This window comes from Zootoca vivipara, chromosome 14 (assembly GCF_963506605.1).
Source record: "Zootoca vivipara chromosome 14, rZooViv1.1, whole genome shotgun sequence".
In the NCBI taxonomy this organism is placed as follows: domain Eukaryota; kingdom Metazoa; phylum Chordata; class Lepidosauria; order Squamata; family Lacertidae; genus Zootoca; species Zootoca vivipara.
In genome coordinates, this window is record NC_083289.1 from 40,334,505 (window position 1) to 40,354,582 (window position 20,078).

The 20,078-nt window shown below is 47.1% G+C and overlaps 1 protein-coding gene across 1 annotated transcript; it reads right to left on the reverse strand.

The window, feature by feature from the left end:
- Positions 1 to 7,745: 7,745 nt before the first annotated feature.
- Positions 7,746 to 18,794, reverse strand: ITPRIPL2 (ITPRIP like 2). Its single transcript, XM_035131999.2, has one exon. The coding sequence runs from the start codon at positions 18,103 to 18,105 to the stop codon at positions 16,585 to 16,587; it is 1,521 nt and encodes a 506-aa protein (XP_034987890.2). The 5' UTR covers positions 18,106 to 18,794; the 3' UTR covers positions 7,746 to 16,584.
- Positions 18,795 to 20,078: the final 1,284 nt, after the last annotated feature.

A 20,078-nucleotide genomic window follows, 5' to 3' on the forward strand; every position in this document is an offset into this window, starting at 1 on the left:
AAAAAAATGAATGAATTCCTATGCCCCACAAATAACCCAGATGCATTTTAATTAAAAGAACACATTCTACTCATGTAAAAACACCAGGCAGGCCCCACAAATAACCCAGAGATGCATTTTAAATAAAAGGACACATTCTACTCATGTAAAAACATGCTGATTCCTGGACCATCCGTGGGCCGGATTTAGAAGGCGATTGGGCCGCATCCGGCCCCCGGGCCTTAGTTTGGTTACCCCTGCTCAAGACCTATCTGCATGTATCTGCCATCTTCTTCAGGCTTCATCTTTGCCTCTAGCATATCCAGATCCTGATGTCTCTCTCTTCCCTCAACAGCCAACAAAGACATGATTTGTTTGTTCAATAAGGATAATCATCCCTCCTCTCTCTCTCTCACGAAATGGGCAGCCACCTGCAGTGGATTTTGCTTTGGGGGCCGCTCTCTTGTTCCCCGTCGCCTGCTATTCCAGGTTGCAAGGCTCTCTCCTCCGGGAGGGGTGGGTTTCCCCTTGCCCCCAGTCACTGCATGAATCCACAGACACCCACAGGCACCTCAAGTACTTTTTTTTTTTTGGAAACTTGGATTCCTTTCTCTCTGTGCATCTTTCTTTTTTCTTTTTTTTAAAGGAAAACTTGGTTTAAAACCCCAAGGATGTATCAGGAGGAAGCATCTCCTGGAAACAGAAGCACTCCATCTGTCTGTTGGCAGATGGAGGAGTTGCCAAATAGCAACACGTGGGAGGGTCAACGCAGAGAGGGAAAGGGAGTTTGAAGGGACGTTTCGGCAACCAAACAGGAAATCTTGGCTCCCTGGCAAACTGTCATGGATACAACAGATTGAGAACGATTGGGGTGTTAAAACTATGCAGAGAGGTAACCAATGTGAAATCTACATACAGTTTGATCCAGCCCAACTCATTTAAGTACTGGATTTGTGATATGACAGCAGCAGAAGCCAAATCTGCTTGATACTTTGAGCCCATCCAGATGCCTTTCTTACTGTGCATTTTGTGTTCGTGAAAGCAGGTACTGTATATGCAATCCCACACTTTCGATCATCTTTTTTAGGGTAGGCATGGTGCTTTGTTTGCCAATCAGTGTGTGCCCTGTAACTTCCTGGTATAACTTTTTACATCACAACTGTTTGTAAAATTTGTTTCATAAAATTCACACACCACTTGATTGTCAAAGGCCTCAAAGTGGCTTACAAAAAGAACACACCAATAAAACGGTTGGTAAAAAACCAAAACAACTATTTAAAACATTCAAAAGAATAAAACCAGCAATAAATGAAAAGCACACCAGCATTCTAGATATCTGGGTAAGTTTGTCCGAACAAAAATGTTTTTAGCAGGAGCCAAAAAGAGTGTAGTGAAGGCGCCTGAACATATATGGTAAACAGTAAGGCGATCTAACAGGTAAACTGGTCCCAAGTTGTTAGGACTTTATATACTAATAATAACACCTTGAGCCTGGACCAGAATAAAATTGGCAGCCAGTTCAGATTTCTGAGCACATATGTCATGTACTGACAACCGACCATGAGGATCATCTAGTCCAATCCCCTGCAATGCAGGCATCGTTTTCCCCCAACGTGGGGCTTGAACCCACGACCCTGAGATTAAGAGTCTCTTGCTCTATGACTGAGCTATCCCACATACATTCTGCACCAACTCCAGCTTCCAGATCTGGTGCAAGAGAAGCCCCACATAGAGCATATAAACTATTCCAGTTTGTTTTGTCCCACACTATAGTGAAAAAATGCATTGCATTGCAGAACAACTAATAAAGCACAGTGATGTGTTGGCTATCCAGAACAATGTGTGGATGGTCCACCACGAATTCATTATTGCTACATCAGTGGCACGTTCCAGAATATACTGTTTGCTTGTTTTTAAGAAGAAACAAGTCTGGAGGGACCTGTAGTAACCTCTGACCTGGAAACTCTTCCTTTTCCAAACCAAGACTGCAGTTGTTACTCATATTGCACTAATGAACATGTTCTGGATATGACTTACACCCTTGGGGTTGGTCTGGAGCAGGCAGCCCCAAACTGTGGCCCTCCAGATGTTTTGGCCTACAACTCCCATGATCCCTAGCTAACAGGACCAGTGGTCAGGGATGATGGGAATTGTAGTCAAAAAATCTGGCGGGCCGAAGTTTGGGGATGCCTAGTCTGGAGGCAGCAGCTGATGCAGAACACAGCAGCTACGTTGCTTACAGGGACAAACAGCCGTGACTTCCCCCCAAAGAATTCTGGGAACTCTCAGCACCCTTAACAAACGTCAACTCCCACAATCCTTTGGGGGGAGAGACCTTTTAAAGTGGTATCACAGCACTGTAAATGTTTGGTGTGACTGTGGCCTTAGTCACAAGGGACGCAGGGCTGGTGGGCTGGTCTCAGGCCTTCTGCCCCACCCTTGTGTTCGACCTCTCCTCAGCACCTTTCATCTTTGCCTTTGTTTGCCAAGCAGAAAGGGAAACTTTTTTCTCATGGGTATTCACAAACTTTGAATTTTCAAAACTATTTGTATGTGTGTATGCGCGCACCTGGTTTTGTTTTGTTTTAAATAAGCTGTTAGTTGACACTATTGCTTAGAGAAGGGTAGGATTTTCCACTAGTTCCCCCTCTTTCTTGTGGACTAGAAGAGTGCTTTTAAAGGAGCCAGTGCAGCACCTCTGGAGGCCGGATTGCAGAAGGGTGACATCTAGAGGAAAAAATACTGAGCTGCACAGAGCTGAATTTTCCCAAATCCCACTTTATATTGAATGGAGGTAGTGAACCACCAGGTCTGGTTCCAGGTTTAAGGGAGCTGTGGGCAACGTGCCATCTAGTGGGCCCCTCCCTCCTCTTTCAGTGGGCTCTGGAGGGCATAGGTGGTTGTGGCAGCCGTGCTCCAAGCAACGGCTGGGTCTGTTGCCACCCTTCCTCAGAAGGGATGAGTGAACCTGCCAGGTTCAGTTTCTCTCAGTGTCTCTTTTTTCTAGCCTTCAGTTCAGCCTCCACATTTCTGCAGCAATTTGGGGTTTGTTTGCTTTAGATCCTCGTGAAAATTCACCAGTGTTTTATGGCAGACTTCTCCCAATAAGCACACTTTTCATGCAGTTTTGACTAGTAATACACATCTTTGCAAGCCATTTCCCCTAACAGAAGGCACTTTAGTATATGATTTTCACCAGTGTTATGCATAAAGGTAAAGGGGCCCCTGACCATCAGGTCCAGTCATGTCCAACTCTGGGGTTGTGGCGCTCATCTCGCTCTATAGGCCAAGGGAGCCGGCGTTTGTCCACAGACAGCTTCTGGGTCATGTGGCCAGCATGACAAAAGCTGCTTCTGGCAAACCAGAGCAGCGCACGGAAATGCCGTTTACCTTCCCGCCAGAGCGGTCCCTATTTATCTACTTGCACTTTGATGTACTTTCGAACTGCTAGGTGGGCAGGAGCTGGGACCGAGCAACGGGAGCTCACCCCATTGCAGGGATTCAAACCGCCGACCTTCTGATCAGCAAGCCCTAGACTCTGTGGTTTAACCCACAGCGCCACCTGGGTCCCGTAGTGTTATGCATACATTTCCTTAATATATTATTACACGCCACCGCAATCTCTAAGCAGTGAGAGGCTCCAAGCTCTTTGCCCATGGTTTGGTTTCCTTGGAATGAAGGTCAGCATAGTCTGTGGTGTCTTTAGGATAGATGGTTTTATCTACACAGCCTGAGCATAGGATGGAGTGGGGATCCAAAGAGTCTAACATCATATTCTAGAGGACTACAGTACACCTCCGATGAACCCCAGGCAGCATGGCCAGTGGTTTCGGATGGTGTGCCTTGTAGTTCAGCAACACCTGGAAGGTTCACCTTCCTTGACAGTTGTCATCCCCTCAGTTCCTGACATTCAGACTAAAGTGCTTATACTTAAGCAGCCAAACCAACACCAGCAGGGCCCATGCGTCTCATTTTGCCATGAGGCAAAATGGGGAGTGGTGCCCCACCCTGCCCTGTTGCTGGCAAGATCTTTCTACCTCAGGTGGCTGCCTCATTTTGCCTCATGGTTGGGCCAGGCCTTAACACCACCCAAGCACTCATATATTATTATCATCATTATTACATTTTGTTATGTACTCAGCTGAATCCTAGAACAATAGGATCCAAAATACAGCAGTCTGATTGGTTCGCAGGAGCCACGCAATCCAGCTCCAGGTGGAAGTGAATCAGTAACCTGATTGGCCTGCAGGAGCAGCCAATCAGGCTGCTGGCAGAAGTGAATCCACAACCTGATTGGCCTGCAGGAGCAGCCAATCAGGCTGCTGGCAGAAGTGAATCCACAACCTGATTGGCCTACAGGTGCAGCCCTGAAGTAGCCAATCACGCAAGGCCCATTGTGTAAATAATTTATATAAGCAGACATTTTGGGAAAAGAGCCATACTTCTCTTCTTCTCCTTTGCTACTATAAGCTGAATAAAGAGCATGAAATTCACTCTCGACTCCGAGTACCTTATATACCAGTATTTCTTCCAGGGAGCTCAAGGTGGTGTACATGGTTCATCCTCACAACAACCCTGTGAGATAGATTAGGCCAAGAGATGGCGACTGGCCCACAGTCACCCAGTGAGCTTCATGGCTGAGCGGGGATTTTAACCCTGGTCTCCCAGGACACAGTCTAACACTCTAACCTTTATGCCACATTGTTCCAGCAGCTCTTTCTGCCCAGCACTGGGTTTTTTGAGCTGGAGCTGCTGGAACCATATTCCAGCCTCAGCTGACCCCTATCAACTCCTTTTCCTCCAAAGGTCTCCTTGAGAGGAGGGTCTCATTTCCCAGGACCCCTTTAATCCCAAATAGTCCTTGCTAGTGGTCAGGTACTTCTCTGGATTTCCATCTGGATTTACCATTGGGCTTGGGACCTGTTTGGCCTCAATGTCACTCTGGGTACAGGTCACCCCTCCTTGGCATCGCTGCAGGATCGCGACTCCTCACCCCCTATATGAAGCCTGATCCAGGGCTTGGTGTAAGGTTGGGGTCTCCAGGTCCTCCTCTGATGAAGAATGCCCTGCCTGTGACACGGCATTGATGGACCATTGGTCTAATGCAGAATTACAGGTGTAATTCTTTCCAACCCATGTTTGCTGCATGCAGTGCTATTTCCAACAACAACAACAAAAAAGAAACTACTACTACTACTACTACTACAGCTATCTTGTGGCATAATTTTATGAAATCAATCATATTGATTCTGGAACGTGTCCAGAAGAGGGCAACCAAAATGGTCAAAGGCCTGGAAACGATGCCTTATGAGGAACGGCTTAGGGAGCTGGGTATGTTTAGCCTGGAGAAGAGAGGGTTAAGGGGTGATATGATAGCCATGTTCAAATATATGAAAGGATGTCATATGGAGGAGGGAGAAATATTGTTTTCTGCTGCTCCAGAGAAGCGGACACGGAGCAATGGATTCAAACTTCAAGAAAGAAGATTCCACCTAAACATTAGGAAGAACTTCCTGACAGTAAGAGCTGTTCGGCAGTGGAATTTGCTACCAAGGTGTGGTGGAGTCTCCTTCTTTGGAGGTCTTTAAGCAGAGGCTTGACAGGCATATGTCAAGAATGCTTTGGTGGTGTTTCCTGCTTGGCAGGGGGTTGGACTGGATGGCCCTTGTGGTCTCTTCCAATTCTATGATTCTATGATTCTATGACATTACCATTATGTTATTCTACCCCATTCTGACCAATAGAAAGGAAGCAAAATGGGGGTGGAGGGGGAGGAAACATAATCAAACATGTATTGTTTGTGGGCTGAAAACAGCAACCACAGACAATACTGATCGCATTCCTGGGTTAGTTTCCATTCTGGGAGTGGGATGACTACATGGACACCATCCGTCTCCACATGATTTCTAATGCATGCATACTCTCTATCCTCCATTGAGACATGCAAGAAGCATGATCAGAGTACATGGACATATTCCAGCCAGGCAAAAACACTTGGCATGCCCAATGGAGCCAGTGAGGGGTTTGGTCTGGAGAGAGATCCAAGAGCCAGAGAGAAAGGCCTAGAAGGCCGCATCCAGCCCTTGACTTGAGGTTCCTTGCTCTTGTTCTAGTACCATACTGATTTTCTTTTCTGCTTCTTGAATTCTGCACGTTAATAAAGCAAATAACAAGTGGCCGCATTCTGTCCCCTTCCTATGTCCTCTTAATGATGTGTTTTAAACCATGACCCAGTTTTACCTCAGAAGCTGCCTCAGCGTTGGTCCAACTTCCGAGATGGATCTTGCTTGTTATCAGGCCATCCGCCACATCCTAATTGGAGGTGCCTTTGTGTGTTTTTGTTTAATCCTCTTTTCTTTCAGCAGCACAGTAAAAAGTATCTTAAATACGGTTTCCAAACCACAGGTGGCCACTTTCCTGCATTCCCTTTCATAAATCGCAGCGATTCGTCTCTTTTTCGTATTGCCATTCCCCACTTACTGTGCTCTTAACTGTTCTCTCAGTGGAGACGAGTTCAAACAATTCATGACTCACACTGAAAATCCAGCACTCGCTTGATAATATAAATATGTGGAGCATCAACCACAGGCAGATCACTGCCTCATGGCAAATACTGTATCCCAAAAAGTAACCCATCTTGTGCACAGATAAAAGCAGGCTGCTACCGTAACTTCCCTAAACAGGGCTGCTTATACAGTAAGCCTCATGTGAGTGCCCAAACCTTTCCCCTTGGACTGATTCAGAAACATGTCAGAAGTTCCACAAATAAACCAAATCATCTTAGGACAGTAAGACACTGAAGCAGCTTCTGAGGTAAAACCGAGTCATGGTTTCAAAGGCCCAGGGGACAAATGCAACGCTCAAGGCCTTTCTCTCCTCAAGACACACAGCTACACAACCGCTCTCCAGCCACACATCTTACTGACCCCGCTTTTCACCCCGCTTTTCACCCACCCCGCTTTTCACCGACCCCGCTTTTCACTCTCCTTCCATATTTTTGCCTGGCTGGAATATGTCCCTCAACTCTGATAACGGACTGAAGGTTTTAAATAACCATATTTTCGTTTTTATGTAGCCGGCAGATGGAAAATCGGAAGTTATTCTTTTGTAACTTTGGTTATTTTTTCTCTTTCTTTCTTTCTTTCTTTCTTTCTTTTTCCTTCCTTCATTTCTAGAAATGAAATGCCAATAAAATAAGTAATGTTTCCAATTCTTTTAAACTGGTGTATATCACCCCTGCGTTCTAACCTAGACTCCCCACTCCGCACCCCGACCCTGTGCTACAAATTAAAATAATATATTGGTTTTATTTGTGGCACTGTTGTTGTTGTTGTTGTCAGTGTTTTAAAGTTGCAGATTGGCATGGGCTTTCTGCCTTACTCCTTGCAGATGGATGCAAGAATGTCTTTGAGTGATTAATGTGTGAGATTGGCTCCTTGACAAGAGCCATGAATTACAAGACCATCTGTCAGGCAGCGAGAGTCATCTCCAAGGAACGCCCCAGGATATTTGATGTGTTCAGCACCAGCCTAGCAAAATGTCTCTGAATCCTATAAACCCCGTTAACCCTAGTAATGGGCGCAGTAGGTGTTCCAGATGTTGTTAAACACAAATTATTGGATGGATTATAGTGTGTGTGTGTGTTTCCAGAATTGGAATGAAATCAACTTTAAAAAAACAAAAAACAAAACAAAACCAAGATTCATTAGGCAGTGGCTAGACAACTATCTCAAGATAAACAGAGGAATGATTCATTTCCTTTATAACAGCTGATCTAATGCTTCATTTATTCAGGAAGTTGAATTTCTAGGTTGCACGCCAGTAAGATCCTCTACAACTGAGCAGAAGGATTCCATTGAAGGCACATAATGCCATGTGGAAAGAGGATTGCCTATTCAAAACAGCCAAGGGGCAGACAGTAAGTAGTACCGGTAATGGTAGTACAGTATTTTATTTATGAATCCTCTTTTACAAACATCTCAAAGGGACTGGCAAACATACCACAGCCAAAAATAGTTTTGGGAACAGTGCGAAAACAATAACTAAAGTTAGTTTTTAAAACAATAAAGAATGGACACGTCCAAAGCACACCTATATGCTAGAATAGAAACTTCTATCAGCCCAATAGAAACTCGCATGTCAATCCTAGAAGCCAACTCCTAAGGGTTGAGGTCCCTTCGCCGCCACCTCAATAAAATAGTTGAGGGGGTGAGGCAGACCCCTCAAAGTTGATGGGCATTGCCACTCAGATGGTGGGTACCATGTCATGTGATTGATTATGCAGGGTGGGGCTTACCTGCCCCCTCAACCAATATTTTATTCAAGTTGGCACCCCTGATAGCAATGCCCTCAGTTCATATTGCTTATTTCCGATATGGGGAACTGGACTACAACTCCTATCATCCCTTGCCATTGGCCATACTTGTTGGGGCTTAGGATCATAGAATTGGTTTGGGCTACTCAGGCCAGCCTGATGTGAGGGAAGGCAGAAGGGAGAGAGTCCAGGCCAACTTCTGATGTTGGCCTGACAATATTTTACAGCATTTGCTCGTTCTAACGTTTTAAATTGTAAACTGCCTTGACAGAGCGGTGGTTATATTACAGTGCATCGTTAAATAAATTATATAAAATCCCAAGTTGCTTCCCTCCTTCCTGCCCCGTCATCCAATTGTCACTGATAAAAATAAAAAAAGGCAAGCCCTTGTTGCCAAAAATGCTGTGTTGCTTGGAGCTGGTGACATCCTTGTACCAGCCCGTTTATATGTTGTGTTGTGCTTCCATCTGGTAACTGTTGAAGGAATGTCTTTGGCTCCAACAAAAATATCCAGTCCAATTTATTCTTGTCGAGACAATTAGTCATAACAAACAATACGCCTGTCACTCTAAGCTTCTGATAAAATAGATGCATCAAGGGGGGAGATTGTTTTTGTATAAATATATGAGAACAAAATGAAGGTGCTTTGATTACCATTATTACATGCATAAGGAATCCACACACCCTTTTAATATTTGGAACTATGGGAATTAAAAGCATTTTTATGTTGACTTCAGACCCAAGGCCCATTAACTCAATAGCTCTACTTTATCTATGGCCACATGCATTCCCCCAAAGAATCTTGGGAACTGTAGCTAAGGATGCTGAGAGTTGCTAGCAGATCCCTATTCCAGTGGAGGCTGGTCTGTTAGGGAAAATTGGGCACTGTACCAAGCTCAGTCTACTCTCAGCCAACTACCTGCCTCCTTTCTTACTTGGCAACTAGTCTAGGGAGCACGTGATATACCGGTATTTTTGCAAAGGTGTCATGGCCCTCTGTCCAGATTCCCTTAGGTGCCTGGCAACACACCTACCTCTGATACCCAAAGTTGGTTGGTGGGAGCAAAAAAGAATTCCTTCAGTAGCACCTTAAAGACCAACTAAATTTTTATTTTGGTATGAGCTTTCGTGTGCATGCACACTTCTTCAGATACACTTATTTGGTTTATGTGCACATATTTATACTTAAAGTCTTCAATGGAGGGAGTTCAGAGCATTACATCTCAAGAGGGGCTTATTCCTCGGCCCAGTATACCTGAAGGAGTGTCTCCACCCCCATTGTTCAGCCCGGACACAGAGTTCCAGCGCCAAGGGTCTTCTGGCGGTGCCCTCACTGCGAGAAGCAAAGCTACAGGGAACCAGGCAGAGGGCCTTCTCAGTAGGGGCGCCCGTCCTGTGGAATGTCCTCCCATCAGAGGTCAAGGAGATAAACAACTACCTGACATTTAGAAAACATCTGAAGGCAGCCCTGTTTAGGGAAGTTTTTAATCTGTGACATATTATTGTATTTTATTGTATTTTAATCTTTGCTGGAAGCTGCCCAGTGGCTGGGGAGACCCGGCTGGATGTATCTTCAGATACACAGATACCACAGATTGGTTGGTGGGAAACATCCACCAGAGAAACTGTTTTGAGCAGAGAATAAGAAAAAAACAGTGAGGCACAATCTGCTGTGTGCTTCTTCTTCTTCTTCTTCTTCTTCTTCTTCTTCTTCTTCTTCTTCTTCTTCTTCTTCTTCTTCTTCTTCTTCTTCTTCTTCTTCTTCTTCTTCTTCTTCTTCTTCAGCGTTCTTGAAGTGATTAGACTTTCATGCCACTCCTGTTCAACAGCCCTCTCTGGGAAAACTTCCTGTTGGAGCACGTTCACCATTGTGTGCAAGTCATCTTTTGGCACGCAAAGAAGCAAGCCCAGGAGGCTTCAAACAGCTGTTTATTGTTAGTGGCAAGATTCAAATACGATCAGCTTTTTATTGGAAAAAAGTGAGCACATTATTATTATTATTATTATTATTATTATTATTATTAGCAACTTCATAAACAATTAAAAAATCATGACATTAAAAAAAAACTTCTTAACACCACTTCTCGCTCCTCCAAATTTTAAACAATTAAATAATACTCAAAGTGCTTTTGCATCTTCCAATAAGCATCAAAACACACTTGGTCTGATAGATAACTAATAGCCATTATCGTACCACAATTGTCAGTTGTAAAGTTAAGGTTTAGTTTGCATTATTTGGCAACAAGATGCAAAACCTGGAAGAGGAATGGTTTCTTCTGGGGGGGGACGGGGGGCTTAAAGCAAGTTCTCAACTATTTCACTACGTGAATGGGGAGAGGGTATCAGGTCCATGTCTCCCACCTTTTGGAGTTGCCTACCGAAGATTATGATTTTGGGAAACGTCACTACAGTCAGATTGCTCCTTCTACACAAGTCTAGAGGTATAGGAACACTTCTGGAGTCCAGACTGAGTGATTCTATGAATGAGAAAATTATAACCAACACCAGCCATGCCTGCAAGATGTACTTATAATACTGCAAATATGAAATCACTTTTGGAAATCAGTATGCAGTGGAAGACAGGAGTGCCTGGCGTGCTCTGGTCCATGAAGTCACGAAGAGTCGGACACGACTAAACAACAAATGCAAAAGTTACTAGTGCCTACTGGTATGTTAATCATCTGTGGCACAAAGTGGACTGGGCAACTAACCTTTGCAAATGTTTCCATACGTGGTCACCTGGAGGCAATCACTGCTCACCACAGGAGACTAAGGAAGTGACTGCTTTGCAAGACTATCTTATAAAGGAATTCTATGCATGTTTCACTCAGATGTCCCACTGTGTTCAGTGTACAGTTAAATGCATTTGTATCCCTCAATGGTTGAGAAACAAGAGCCTAGGCTTAGATTCTAGTGCTTCCAAAATACGGTGTGCAGGGTGGAGGGGTAAAAAGAGAAGAAAGAAGTCACACAGCAGTGTCCAAAATGATGTGCTTCTTTGCGTGGCTCTTCAATTTAGTCTCTTATTAGACTACGAGACTATTTGACAAACAAGCCCTCCATCCTGCAGCTTTCTCAACCAACCCATAACAACTCCTAATGATTAATTTCTGCAGAGATGGAGAGATGACTCACACTGAACGGCTGGAGAGTAAGGCATGCAAAAACAACAGCGGAAAAATGAATGTGTGCAAGGTACACACACACACACACACACACAGAGAGAGAGGTTTTGGTGTGTGGTCAAGCACATCTTAAAATGATCACTCTGCTCCAACATAACAAGCATCTCCTTCGGATAATTAAATCCAAGTATTCACATTCAGGCTCCCTCCGCCTGGGCACTGGTCTCCTGAAACCCTTCTTTACATTAGTCCAAGCTTTTTCAGCCCAGGGGCCGCATATCCTTCTGGGCGGCCTTCCAGTGGCCGCATGCAAGTGATGGGTGGGGCCAGAGGCAAAAGTGGGTGGGGCAATGAAAACAAATTCCACCTTTGAGCAACAGGCCAGTTTCTATGCACACACCTCTCTAACCTCCATCAACAGAATCACGGAAAGGTCGGGTTGGAAGGGACCCCAAGGGTCATCTAGTCCAACCCCCTGCAATGCAGGGACCACAGCTCACCAAGCTAACACAACTGAGAGGCAGAATCAGAATTGAAGGACAAATTCCAAATCACTCAAGAAGGGCGTAAAGCAAGGCTCCTTGAGGCCTGTGGCTGGGGGAGCAGAGTGAGACCCAAGGCCAGAGAGAGAGGCCTGGGGTGGGGAGTGCATTTGCCCCCTAGGCCTGAGGCTCCCCACCCCACCTTAAATGAGCATTGCATCCTCATATACACCCAAGTTGGACATGTTGGAGCAAAGCCATTTCCTTACACCAGCAAAACAAAACAACCGTCTCTGCACCAACAGCAAAATTCAATTATAAAGTGCCAAGAATATCATAGAATCATAGAGTTGGAAGGGACCACGAGGTCATCTAGTTCAACCCCCTGCAATGCAGGAATATTTTTTTTTTGTCTAATGTGGGGCTTCAACCCACAACCCTGAGATTAAGAGTCTCATATTCTACAGTCAGCTTTCCTGCCGCAACACTTGTCTCAAAGCAGGAAGGGGGTTTGTCAGGCCTTCCCATTAAGACAGTCCCAGTAAGGAGGTCCTGCCCCCGGTATCAGCCAATTGAATATTGTTAATGGCTTAGGAACTCATTTGCCACATGCTCAACGCCCCTTCCCCCCCCCAAATGCCTTCATTTATACCTCCTTCCCAGTCCCTTCTCCAACCTCCACAAACATTTGATTTATATTTTCCTGGCTACTACTGCTCCAACTATGTCTTCCAACACATTTCCTTTCCATCTCCCTTCATTTCCAAAGCCAACTGCACTTCCCCACCCACCCCACTAATGGCACATTTCTTGATGCAGCCTGTTAACAGTGATGGCAGCATTCTTGCTGTTGCAACCTTCCATTCTATGCAAAGGCTCGTTGGACATCAGGAGTATGGAACCTCGGAACCTCAAATGTGATCCTCCAGGCCGTTCTATATGACCCTTAGGCACTCCAGAACCCATGCACTCTCCCCCAGACAGCATATCTCACCAGCCCAGATCTACATGCTCCTCAATGTGCACCCTTGAACTCTAATAATACCTCTTGTTTGCCTAGAAGGCTGGAGAGAGGTGTGTGTGTGTGTAGAAACAGAAGTTGTTCGCTTGGCTGGAATGCAACCTATTACAGTACAACAAAGCCTCATTCATCACTTTGCCCATTCAGGGCCTTTGGCTCCACCCACCATTGACATGCAGCCCCTAGAAGGTTGCCCACAAAGGAATGTGGCCCTCAGTCTGGAAAAGGCTCCCCCAAATGCCGACACGCCTAAGGAAAACTAATTATTAGCAATTAGCAAACAGTGGATGCAAAGCATCTACACCAGGCATCCCCAAACTGCGGCCCTCCAGATGTTTTGGCCTACAACTCCCATGATCCCTAGCTAACAGGACCAGTGGTCAGGGATGATGGGAACTGTAGTCCAAAACATATGGAGGGTCAAAGTTTGGGGATTCCTGAGCTACACCTCCAAAATAAAATAAAATAACATTACATGTAAACCGGTCAAGAGAGCTGCTGAGTAACACTGTCAAAACTGGCATTACAAAGGCACGAGACGCAAAGCCTCGTTCTGCAACCGCACATGGGAAACAGAAAGTGAGGCGCCATTCCACCGGGCCTCCAAAATCAGAGAAGGCCCATGTAGCCCAGTGTTTCCCGAACTTTTGTCTCCAGCTGTTTTTGGACATCTCCCACCATCCCTAGCTAGTAGGACCAGTGGTCAGGGATAATGGGAATTGTAGTCCAAAAACAGCTGGAATCAGCGATAGCCCATCTCAGGTGGCAGGGGGATAAAACCAACCCAGTGTCAGGTTGACCACTGAAAGCAAACTGACTTCTGTGCTGATATAGACCAGTTTGCCAGCTATGATTGATCACATTATTTGCTACCATGGCAATATCCCTGTACCTATATTTATGTGGACAATGTTCCATGTGAAGCAGCTGGGGTCAGCACAAACACCTGGCACCTTCGGGGAGATGCCAGAGCCCTTACAGAGACCCCCTTCGGTTTTATTTCCTTTTTGTGGCTAGGTACTGCAAGCAGTTCCGAGCGGAAGGGTCTGCTCCCGCCGCACACAATGGCCCCGATCCTATGTACATTCATTTGCTCAGGAGGAAATCGTACTAAGTGGGACTTGCTTCTCAAGAGCCAAGAACATAGCATGACGTCCTCAAGTCTTTGGTATGCTTTGCTTTTGTACACTAAGGGGTTAAAAAGCCAAGCTCCTGTTGATTTTAATCTGGGAAGACTTTGCCTGGCCCAGCACCAAGAGATTCACTGGAACAGTCAACAGACAAAGTTTGTTGTCAGAAGCAACAAGAGGGTTTAGAAACTCCCCCCTGAGCTGGATTCTTTTAAATCACACACCGGAGAGTAGCTTTCAACAAGGCAGCTGGTTAAAGCAAAATACTGATTTAGGTTTGACAGTACCTCTTAAGGTAAATGTTCTGGATCTGCCTTTATAAAGGCAGCTTATTGAAAATCTGGGTACCTGTTTCTTTTACCCAATTCTTTGCTTATTATTGCTCAGGTGCTTCAGAGAAAAAAATGCTTAAGACAGCCTACACACACTGCAAGAATAAAAACAAGAGGCCTTCATGAAAATAGAGTGCTAATATTTTTGGTCTCTGAACGCATATTTGTATTTAAGTCCCCAAGATGAAACTTCCCTTCGGATGGCAGCTAGATCTCTCGTGCCCTCTTGGGGAAATGTCACCATTTCACATCCCATCACCAACATCTCCTTGACCACCATCCCATCTTTGGTGTTCATTGTTGACCCACATTATGTGAGACGTTAGGAAAATTGTTCAGGTCCTCAGGCTCAATGCCAAATCACACAACAGAGGACACCCAATTTTGTTTCCAACTGGGCAGGGGGGGGGAATGTGACCGTGGGTCACATGAGCCGTTCAGATAAGTGCAGGCCGTGAGCTTGCATACCCCACCACTTGAAATAGTTTGAGTGCGGTGGCATGTAAAAATCCTCACCCACACTAGAGATAAAGGGCTCTTGTAGCTATAAGCACATTCCGAGTCAAGGCCAAGAGAGGTTCTGGATATTGTACACAACTCTGGCTTTGTGGGCTGTGTATAAACTATACCTTTAAAGCACATTTGAAGCACATGCGCTCCCTTCAAAAGAATTATGAGCACTTCACACGGTTACAATTCCCAGCAATGCTTAACAAACGCTTAACAGAGCCCAGAATTCTTTGAGGACAAGTGCTTTCAAGATATAGTGCACACACAGCCAGATTCTTCCACAGTAATGCCTTAGAGAAGGGATAAACCACCTGTGGTTTTCTAGCTGTTCCTGGAGTCCAGGAACATGCCCATGCTCCCTGACCAATGGGCATGCTGGCTGAGGCTGATGGGAGTTGTAGTTCAGTGATCTCAGGGGGCACGGGTTCCCCATACCTGTCTGAAAGGGAAGCTCCCCAAAGGAGCTGCTGCAAGATACTTCCATACACAGGTTCCCTCTTCAAGCACAACATATATCCCAACTTGCTGGTACCAATGTCCAAAAGCTGAACCCACCTCACCACAACAGCTTGTAATAAGAAATGTTGGGTGAAGAAGGATTACAAGTGGTTATTAGGGTGAAATTCTGCACCTTTATACATCCTTCCAGAGGAAATAGACCAGACTCAATTCCCAAAAAAATCAGAGTTACGGAAAACTTCAGTCATATTATGAGCACAACTCATTTCAATTCCCTGAGCAAAACTCGGTTGGAGACAAACCTGTGTTTACTCTCAGGATGCAACCGGCACAGTATTTCCCTAAAATTGCCCCACTACTTGATTAGCGATATCAGAACTATTCTATTTAATTTGAAGCCCATAAAATAACCCAGCGGTAGTGCCGACCTGTGTATTTAAGGGCAACTTTCACACTCATTTTTTATGTCGTTTTTTAAAACAGCACCCACATTCTATGTTGTCATTGTGGACCGTTTGCTCCCAAATGCACTGGCATGCATTAAGATATCAGAGGTACCGTAATCGCTTTCAGGAGACCATGTGCTCTGCATCTGGTAAGTGGTGCATTCGAAAGACAGCAAAAACCATGTGAAAAACATATGAGTAGGACAGACCCATTGTGATGGCTTAACCACATTCCAAATGAAATTACCTCTGGGCCAAACTACACATTACATCAAACGCATAATTACAGTAAACATGTGTTTTATATATTTAAAAATAGCAACTGTCTGGAGAGGATCAGGATTGTAAGGGGGAGGGACTTCATAAATTCTGACAAAACTCTCCTACCCAAAAGTTGTTATTGACTATGGAACAGAGGCTACTGTTGATGTTAATAGTACTAAGAAGACACAGAAAACGTCTTCGCTGAAGCTTCAGAAGGCACAACTAGACCCTAAAGGATGGAAATGGCAGATTTCAGCTAAGCTGCCACACTAATTGTAAGAGCTGCTGGGCCATTAGGGAGATACTGGATATCTTCTTTGCTGGTGTTTAAGCAGAAGGCTGGTGGTGATTTCTCTGTAGATACTTAATCTCACACTTCAAATCGTGCTTTGAGCAGGGGTTGGACTAGAGGACCTCTACAACCCCTTCCAACTCTGCAATTAATATTATGGCCACAGATTAAGCAAAGGCACGCACAGCCCGAATGGTGCTCCCTTAAACTGAGAGTCCTCTGCTCCAACCTCAGGCAGGATGTTTTCTCCTGTATCTGTGGCCACTGTACATCCTGATCATCTTGGGTGCCTGCTTCCAAGTGTTCAAGAGCTGGCCGGCCACCTTGTCCAAGGTAGGGCCATCAAAGTCGGCCAGCAGGTTGACTGGAGCAGCTTCCTTGAGGATTTTGGGCAGGCTCAGGGCTTCAGGGAGGTTGGGGTTCCCCAAGAAGAGGTGCAACAGCTCACGCCTCTGCAGGCTTTCCACGAGGAACAGGAAGAGGTTCTCCAGCCTCTCCACCAGGAACTGGTCCTCCCAAGCTTGCAAGGGACCCCGCAGGAGGAGCCACAAAAGCGCCGTCTTGAGGACATAGGAGGAAAGGATCCGGTTCCACTGAGCGCCCAGCGGCTGCTCCAAAGAGCGTCCCCCCAGGTCCCTGAGCCCCTTGAGGATCTGCAGGCACTTGAGGTGGCAGGAGTCAGCAGGAGCTTGCTCCTTTAAGAAGCCCAGCAGCTTCTGCTCCGGTTTGGAGACGTTGAGCGTCCAGAAGGCTCCCAGCTTCCCGGGAGCCGGCGGCTGGGCCGACGGCAAAGGGGTGAGGTAGAGCGCCTCGCCGAACGGGATGGCCGGCGTGAGGCGCACGGCCATGGAAAGGTGGCAACAGACGTAGTCGGAGCGAGGCGCGATATGCAACGTGAGCGGGCGCCCGGGCCCGACGGCCAAGCTGACCCGGCAGCGCTCCTGGAGGCGGGAGCGCACGGCCCCCAGGCACCGCTGCACGTGGCCCTGGAACCAGCGCAGCACCAGCGCCGACGACAGGTGGCTCCCGCCGCCCTGAGCCGACGGCAGCTCCACGCACAGCGCCTCGCTTAGCGCCCCCACCACGCGCGGAGAGGGGCCGTTACTTCGGCCGCTGCCCGCCTCGTCGTGTGCGCAACCGGCAACCACTTGGAGGGCGCACACGAAGGCTCCGAGCAGGCCCGCCTCGGTCCCCCGACGGGGCTGTACCCGCAGCTCCAGGCGGGGCGGCAACCGCAGAGGCACCAGCACGTCGAAGCAATCTGGGCTGCGCACTTTGTGCTGCTCGTAGGCGCTGCCCACTTGCACGAAGTCCCCGCGCGACGCCAGCCGGTCCGGAGCCTTGCCGGCGCGCACCAGCTCACCCACCACGAGGCTGACGTGCGCCTTGCTGTGGCCCAGCACGTGGGGCGAGAGCCTCAACTGCTGCTCGTAAAACTCCTCCAGCAAGTCGCGCCGCCGCTGCTGCCGCCGCCGTCGAAGTTCACTCCAGGCACCCTCGGGGCTCTCCGCGAGGCCGGCGGGTCTCTGGGCGCGGCCGGGCAGCCGGTCGCGATAGCGCAGCGCCAAACAGGCCAGGAGGAGCAAGAGGAGCAGCGATGCTTTCAGCAGCGGGGCGCCCAAGCCGGAGTCCCCGAGGGCCGCGCCGGCGCCGGCTTGGCTGCTCAGCGCTTGCAAGAGGTACAGGATCGCGGTGAATCCGCACGTCACCAGCGGCCAGAAGACGCGCAAGTTGAGTCTGTAGGCGGTCATGGCGCCTCGTTGCGCGCCGGGAAAGCTCAGTCGGGAAGCCTCTGAGCGCGCACAGTGGGCATGACATTCAAGCGGTTCTGGTAGTCAAGAGAGCGTCAAGGTTCTCTGTTTTTAAGTGAAATCTCTTCAGCCCATTGTAGCGGATCAGGAGCAGGTCATTCGTTACCCAACGATCCTTTCCCGTCCACCGGGACGCGCGATGCAGGGCCCCGGGCGCAGCAGCCGATACCCCCGCCTCCTTCCTCCCGGCAACAGCCGACGACACTCTGTTCTTGGGCGGCCTCTACCTCCTCCCCGCTCTCCCGGCGCGGTAGATCTCCGATCTGCTGGTACGCTGGGATCCAGCCGCCTCTGAAACGGGCTGAGGAATAATTTGGAAGCTGAGCTTCCCCGTTCCTGGAATCAGATCTCGGCTTCACCGCGTTTCCCTCTCGTCCTCTCCAAACTCCCTTGGCTGAAACTTTCTGCCTGGAGGACGGCTTTCCTTTGCGGTTTCCTGTCTCGTTGCCGCCGCCCCCTCTCCAGTTTTTACTGTCCCGGGACTACGCGGGGGGAGCGCGCGCAAAAGTGGCCTCCTCCAACGCCTCTTCCCCTCTCCAGCCCTTCCCGCAGACCGTTACTTAAGGGGGAGGAGTGGGGCTTTTGAAACTTCCTCTTCCGAGTGGGAAAGAGGAACTTTTTCGCGTCACTTATTCTATGAGCTCAGGGAGGAAATAACAAAGACTGGGATGTGAAATCAGAGCTGATCGTCCAAGGGGGGTGGGAACCTCTGGCTCTCCAGATGTTGCTGAACTACAGCTCCCATCAGCCCTGGCCTTTGGGCATATTTGCCAGGGGGGATGGGAGTCGGAGTCTAATCACATCTGGAAAGGCTCAGGTTCACACATTCTTGTTTTAGACTCTGGACTTAACAACTGGTAGCTTCCACCTTCCAATGGTAATTAGTATTACAGTACTGTACTCCAAAATGTGGTAAGTATGTGGGGTGTTGTTGTTTAAGGGGTGCATGCTGCTAATTGTACTGAATGGGGGCTGGGACTTCTGCACCAAGTCCACCCATGAGTCCATTGGTTGAATGCTTTTTGCTCTCCTGATGGCTCAGAGGCTTCATCCATACGGAAGAGATAAGAGAATAAGTTCCTAAGATTGACAGCTATTTAAAAGAAGGAAAATTATTTACTTAAAATAACATTGCTTTAAATCTGCAGGTAGTTAATTACATTTTAACAATAACCTTTTATATAGCTTTATCTGCATTTTAATTTTTGCAAACCACCTTGAGTCCTATTTCTGGAGGAAAGGCGGGATAAAAATAAAATAAAATAGTCTTATAAAGGTTGTGTGCCACCCCCAATTTCTGCTGACTGGTAGCAGAATTCCAGGGGGTTCTAGGCACTCAGCCATGTTTCTTTTTCCATTGAGAAATCAAGGCACAGCAGAGAAATACGGTTTATGTGCAGGTTACAGGTAGGTAGCCGTGTTGGTCTGATGTAGTCAAAACAAAATAAAAGAATTCCTTCCAGCAGCACCTTAAAGACCAACTAAGTTTTTTATTTTGGTATGAGCTTTTGTGTGCATGCACACTTCTTCAGATACACTTCTTTGGTTTATGTGCACATATTTATACTTAAAGTCTTCAATGGAGGGAGTTCAGAGCATTACATCTCAAGAGGGGCTTCCCGGGCCAGTATACCTGAAGGAGTGTCTCCACCCCCATTTTTCTGCCCGGACACTGAGATCCAGCACCAAGGGCCTTCTGGTGGTTCCCTCACTGCGAGAAGCAAAGCTACAGGGAACCAGGCAGAGGGCCTTCTCAGTAGTGGCGCCCATCCTGTGGAATGTCCTCCCATCAGAGGTCAAGGAGATAAACTACCTGACATTTAGAAAACATCTGAAGGCAGCCCTGTTTAGGGAAGATTTTAATCTGTGACATTTTATTGTATTTTAATCCTTGCTGGAAACCGCCCAGAGTG

Coding starts and splice junctions, on each gene's coding strand:
- ITPRIPL2 (XM_035131999.2), bottom strand. CDS start 18,105: ATGACCGCCTACAGACTCAACTTGCGCGTCTTCTGGCCGCTGGTGACG.